At 37.6% G+C, this 6,000-nt stretch overlaps 1 protein-coding gene across 6 annotated transcripts in view; it reads left to right on the top strand.

The window, feature by feature from the left end:
• The window catches only part of PLA2R1 (phospholipase A2 receptor 1), a 72,898-nt gene extending 67,239 nt beyond the window's left edge, over window positions 1-5,659 (top strand). For 3 of the 6 annotated variants that reach the window (XM_042445249.1, XM_042445250.1, XM_042445253.1), the window contains 4 exons: window positions 751-867; window positions 3,731-3,907; window positions 5,203-5,235; window positions 5,334-5,659. In XM_042445249.1, the coding sequence (XP_042301183.1) occupies window positions 751-867; window positions 3,731-3,907; window positions 5,203-5,235; window positions 5,334-5,557 (551 nt within the window). In that variant the 3' untranslated portion in view covers window positions 5,558-5,659. Of the gene's footprint in view, window positions 1-750; window positions 868-3,730; window positions 3,908-5,202; window positions 5,236-5,333 lie in introns of those variants that run through there. The other 3 variants (XM_042445252.1, XM_042445251.1, XR_006101383.1) reach the window with 3 other exon arrangements.
• Window positions 5,660-6,000: the final 341 nt, after the last annotated feature.

The following is a 6,000-nucleotide window of genomic DNA, read 5'->3' on the forward strand; positions in this document are numbered from 1 at the left end:
TCCACAGTTCAAGATCAAAATAGCAGAGAGACTCTTCTACAATCTTTCTTCTTTTATGGGCCAAGATTTTCAGAGATCACTTCAGTGTTATTTGAAAGGCCCCCAAGTTCAAAGGTTGTAAGATGATAATCTATGCAAGTTATTTTAGGAGTAACGTAACACATCTCATGTTTGATTTAATGCTGGCACTTCCTCTGCATTGGTTAGAAATTGTAATTGGAGATATTGGATATTTATATAGGGAAAGGGAACCTGGAGCCTTCCAGATATTTTTAATCACAGCTCCACAACCACATCTTATGGTCAGTCTATTTTATGGGTTGTTTTTTTGCTGGTGTTCATCTTTCAGGTGGTGTGTGTCTCTGTGTTATACCTTTGCACTACTGTTGTCCTCTGTTGTTATCTTTACTTTGTTTTTTTTTTGGGGGGGGGGTTCAGAGGGATCAATTTCACATATTATATTTGTTTACTTTATTGTCATACTTTATTTTTCAAACCAGCCAGAGAGCTTCCATCAAAGGGCAATGTAGAAATACAGTAAATAAGTAATTAGTATGCAATCTAATAGCTTGATTAATGTGTAGCATTCAGATGACATTGCAATAGCTTGTTGTCATTTTCCCGTACATTTTGAAGTACATTTAAGTATAAAGTAGACATAATAAGAACACCTAAACCTAAAATTTTGAAATGGTCCTTATAACTGAACAAAAGCATGAAGCAGCAGATCTGGTGTGTATTCATTTTCAGGTTCTCATCTTCTAACTATTAAAGATGAAGATGAAAATACCTTTGTTCTGGAAGAACTGTATCTTTTGAGATCTTTGGTTCAAATGATTTGGCTGAATATCCAGTTTCTCACTGATAGTAAGTATTTTACAAGAAGTAATAATGACCAAGAACCAGCATGGAGTAGTGGTTTGAGTGCTGGACTATGACTCTGGAAACCAGGATTCAATTCGCTGCTCAGCCATTAAACCCAGTGGGTGACCATAGGCAGGTCACACCCTCTCAGCTTCAGGTGAAGACAATGGCAAACTGCCTCTGACCAAATCTTACCAAGAAAACCCTATGATAGGTTCTCCTTAGGGTTGTCATAAGTCAGAGACAACTTGAAGCCACAGAACAACAACAACAATGACCATCAGTTTTTATGGCTTCCAAAGTGATTAGACAATTCAGCAGGGAGATAAGGCTATCTGTGGCTTTCTAAATGCAGAGTGTGTATTATCTCTCAGTATCACTTCTTGGAAAACATGAGTGCGTGGAGAAAGAAGGTACTGTCATGCTCATACCCTGCTTGCGAACTCCAGTGATCCACTAAAGGAAACTGGGAGGACTAGGAAGGCCTTATCTCTGATTAAGCTTGGCTCTTAATATGTTCTTGAGTAAAGAGGAAGGGAATGGCATGCAGCTTCTTCTGAGAGAATGTTAGCTGCTGCTGTTGTTGCTGTAACTACCTTCAAGTTGACCCCAACTCATGGCAACTCTGTATGAGACATCTCCAAGACTCCTCTGCTCTGCTTAGACCTGTAAACTCATACCCGTGACCTTCCTAATAGAGTCTATCCATCTAGCGTATGGTCTTCCACTCCTTCTGCTTCCCTTCAACTTTCCTAGCATTATTATCTTTTGTAATGAGTCATGCCTTCTCATATTGTGGCCAAAATACAACAGTCTCAATTAGATCATCTTGGCTTCCAGGGAGAGTTCAAGCTGTTCAAGGACTAATTTGTTCATCTTTTTGCCTGTCCACAATATCCTCAGCACTTTTCTCCAGCACATCTCAGATGGATAGATTTTCCTCTTATCTGCTTTGGTCATTGTCCAGCTATCACATCTGTATATGGCGATGGGGAACACAATCACTTGGATGATTCTAACTTTAGTGCTCAGTTTTATACTTTTACTCTTTAGGATCTTTTCTAGTTCTTTCATGTCTACTCTTCTCATTCTAATTTTCTTTTTATCTCTTGGCTGCAATCTCCGTTCTGATTGACGTTTGACCCAAAGTACAGAAAATGTTTATTTCAAATTTCTCATTTTCTAGGCTGAATTTATGTAGATCTCCCATGGTCATAATTTTTGTTTTCTTTATGTTCAGTAGCAAGCCTGCCTTTGCACTTTCTTCTTTTACCCTTTTTAGTAATTGCTGCAAGTCTGTGATGTTCTCTGCTAGTAGTGTGGTGTCATCTGTGTATCTTAGATTGTTGATATTCCTCCTATCTTCACTCCTTCTTTTTCCAAGTGTAAACCTGCTCTTCATACAATATTTTATGCATACAAATTGAGCAAATAGGGTGATTCTGTTTCTCTCTATTCTGTTCTAACAGTTGTCTCTTGTCCTGAGTATAGATGTCTCATAGGACTGTGAGCTGTGGTAGCACTCCCATGTTTTTAAGAGCATTCCATAGCTTTTCATGATCTATGCATTCAAAGGCTTTGCTATAGTCTATAAAACACATACTGATTTTCTTTTGGAATTCCTTGGTGCACTCCATTAGTCATTGTATGTTTGGAATATGGTCTCTAGTGCCTTTTCCTTTCCTGCACCCCACTTGCATCTCTGGGGTTTCTCTTTCCATGTGTGACTGGAGACTGTGTTGCAGAATTTTTAGCATAATTTTGCATGTGTGAGAAATTTTAGTTAGCTGATATACTGTTAACCTATTATGTGCAAACAAATGCAACATCCTACACTTTACCACATTATTACGTGACCACTTAGTTCCTCCTCCATTTCCTCTTTTGTAATAGGCTAATTCCTCACTTAAATCACTGAGCTAGTATGCTCTGTGCTTGTGCCCTAGAGGGGAAGCTAGTTTTTGTCTCTTCTCAATCTTTGACCCTTCTACTTGCTAACATTGTTTTCTTTTGCTTTCTTCTACTGTAGGTTATTTGGGAGTGGCTTAGATGCATAGCTTGCCATAAACTAGCAACTCTTCATTCCAGTCCTACCAGATAGGGAGGAAAACAGAGATATTGTTAAGGCCAGCATTCCTTGTCTCTGTGCCCCATGTACTTAAGATAGGCTTCATACTATACCTGTTTGGAAGACAGTTGCAAAATTCTTAACATTCTTAATATTTATTGGTATTCAGGCCAGAAACGGTTTCTGTTTTGTGCATTTTAATATCAGTTTAGATATTTATATTCTACTTTACTCCACTTATAGTCTTATTGGAGGTTTATGTAATTTTCAAAAGTTATTTTGGATAAATAACCTAATGCCTGAATTCAAAGGAATAATATAATATCTGAATTAAAAGTTAGTTTGTGTTTTGGGGAACAATTTTGTTTGTTTTTTAGTTTATATCCCATTCCATCACAATGCATTTAGTTTACTTAGAGCATTAAGTAATATTAATGGAGGAGCGAAATGGTAGAAGAATTCCCAAAATAGTTGAATTTTCACAATTATTCTGCAGACACCTCCAATATAGCTAATTTTTTGTGACCCAGCCAGCAGTTATTATCCACAGTTGCTCCTAGAAGTCATTATACAACATGGACCTTCCCCATACCTCTTTAACACAGGACCACTCAGTTTTGGGGCAAGAACTGATAGAAATCTAGCATTCTGCTCAGAAATGTTTCTTGGGAAATTTACATGAATTTTCCGTTCTTACATAAGCAGTGTCTTGAGATGAAATAACAATTAGAACTTCTTTATACATTGTTGCAGAGCATAGGCTATACTGTATAATGATTTCACTACTTTTACCCTTAGACAGTACAATAGTCTGGTTGGATGGTTCTCCAGTTCATTATTCAAACTGGGGCATGAATGAACCTCTGCTGGGCCAGACAAAAGGAAATTCATGCACTGCCCTGAGAGCCACAGATGGAGTCTGGCAAGTATCATCCTGCCAAGAAAGAAAAGGATTTGTATGTAAAACCCACACAGGTATGAACCTGTGTTAAAAATAACATATGCATTTATATTCTACTACTCTTCCTTTTGCTTTTACTGTAATCATATGCAGTTAATTACTTTAAAACCATTAATTACCATAGTGCTGGTGATCACTGCTCTAAATGTTTAATTGATCCCATGGTAGTTCCTTTAGAACACAGAGTGGCATGTTTTGCAGTCCACAGTGGGAAACTCATAGCAAAGATTTACCTTTTTTTCTGTGAGAACAATATGGAAAAAAATAAGTTCCATTTCCCCCCAGATTTTTCATGCATTTCCATAATACATTCTCCGCAACAGGAATGTAACTTAATTTCTTTTCTATGGCAGTAGATTTATGAGATTTGGGGGCAAAACACACCAGCATAAAAAGCCAGCTTCGGAGCATCTTGGGGGAGTGCTGTACAGATGATGCATACTCCAACATGCCCAGAAGCTGGCTCCAAGGCGGGCAGCCACCCACACGTGGGTCATCTTCCAGGCACTCCAGCAGCATAACGTTTACACACAACAGGCTGCCAAAGTGCCTTAAAGCTGGCTTCCAGCCACAATGGTCGGGAAAACCCAGCTTTTAGCCACCCAAAAAAGGAATGGCTCTTTGCCACTCGTTTTTGGGGCAGCTTCAAGACAGATTGGGGCCATGGTGTGTGGTTGCCATGGCCCCAATCCCCCTTCAGAATGTTGCTTTCCTATCATGAAAATTAAACATCAATTATTTCTATTCCAACTAAATAGATTAGGAGTGCCAATATTTTCATATACTTGAAACTCTGAATAATATGGTGTTTTTTAATGGGAGAGGTGATCCAGTTTAATTTTTTCCAAATTTTCTTATCACTTTGTGCAATACATTATCACTCAGGAATGATCCTTAATTTCCTTTCTAGGGTAAAGGATTTAAAAGCTTGTGCGATCTTATCATGGAACTTAGCGATTATAATTTCTATTCCAAGTACTGGTAAATAGTTTAGGGCTGAAGTGCCAGTATGTTTATAAAACTGGAACTCTAAAATGATAAGATTAATAAAAATCAAGAGCACATGGCTGGTGGGAGAATTGAGACTTTTCATTGCAATGTTTCCTTAAACACAATCATTTTAAAAGTCAAATCTTCCTTGGTTCACAACATTTTCTGAACAGATAAATGGAATTTAAAAATCTGGAACTTACTGCATGTTGTTGATTACAGAGTACTCCTTCTCTGTATAACCATGTAAGCAGTACATTATATAAGATAACTTTTGCACACTATTGTGATTAGTCATTAATTTTCTATTATATTTCAGATTTTCATGAGATTACAATACAATCTGTGAAAGGTACGCTTCATAATAACTTTGATACATTTTAATCAAATAAACTCAAGTATGTGGTTGTGCATCAATTGCTGTTAAGATTCCCCTTTGTCCTTTTCCAGTCTCATCTCGTAGAATTGTAATCCTGATAGTATTATCGGTTTTGGTGATTCTTGCCGCCATTGCTGTATCTGCACATCTGTGTAGCTTGCACAATTCCAGCCATCACTTTGGAAGAGTATGGCAGTTCAAAAATGACCGTCCTGCAGAGAGAAACTTTCAACCTGCTGCCGTTGAAGAAAATGTCCTCATTTTTGATCTGAAGAGGAATGATGACCTTCAGTGATACATTTATGAGAATCAAGAGAAAAATTTCAATACATGTTATGCTGTGTCTTTTTTAAAAAAACAAAATAAAGGCTCTTCAGCCTCTTCAGATAAACATCATCTGGTGAACTGATTCCAGTTTAAGATAGACCATCATGTGCTTCATTTAACCAATTAAAATAAAAGCAACCCTTGATTTATAATGGAACAGTCCTGCAACAGCCCTTGCAAGGGACTGAAAATGTTGGGAGCAAGTACACATCTAGAAGCAGATTGGAAACTAACATATTCACAGCCCAAGAAAACAATTAGAAGAGTCAAGATCAAGCACTAGATCTCTTTAGAAGGCCACCTTGAACTTGACTCTTTCTGGGGAAATGACCATGTATGATAGAGCTAGAAATAAGACCACTAGGCCATTTCCACTTAAAGAAATCAAAATGTCTCCTTTCAGTTCTATTT

The sequence above is a fragment of the Sceloporus undulatus genome, chromosome 1 (assembly GCF_019175285.1).
Source record: "Sceloporus undulatus isolate JIND9_A2432 ecotype Alabama chromosome 1, SceUnd_v1.1, whole genome shotgun sequence".
Classification (NCBI taxonomy): Eukaryota; Metazoa; Chordata; class Lepidosauria; order Squamata; family Phrynosomatidae; genus Sceloporus; species Sceloporus undulatus.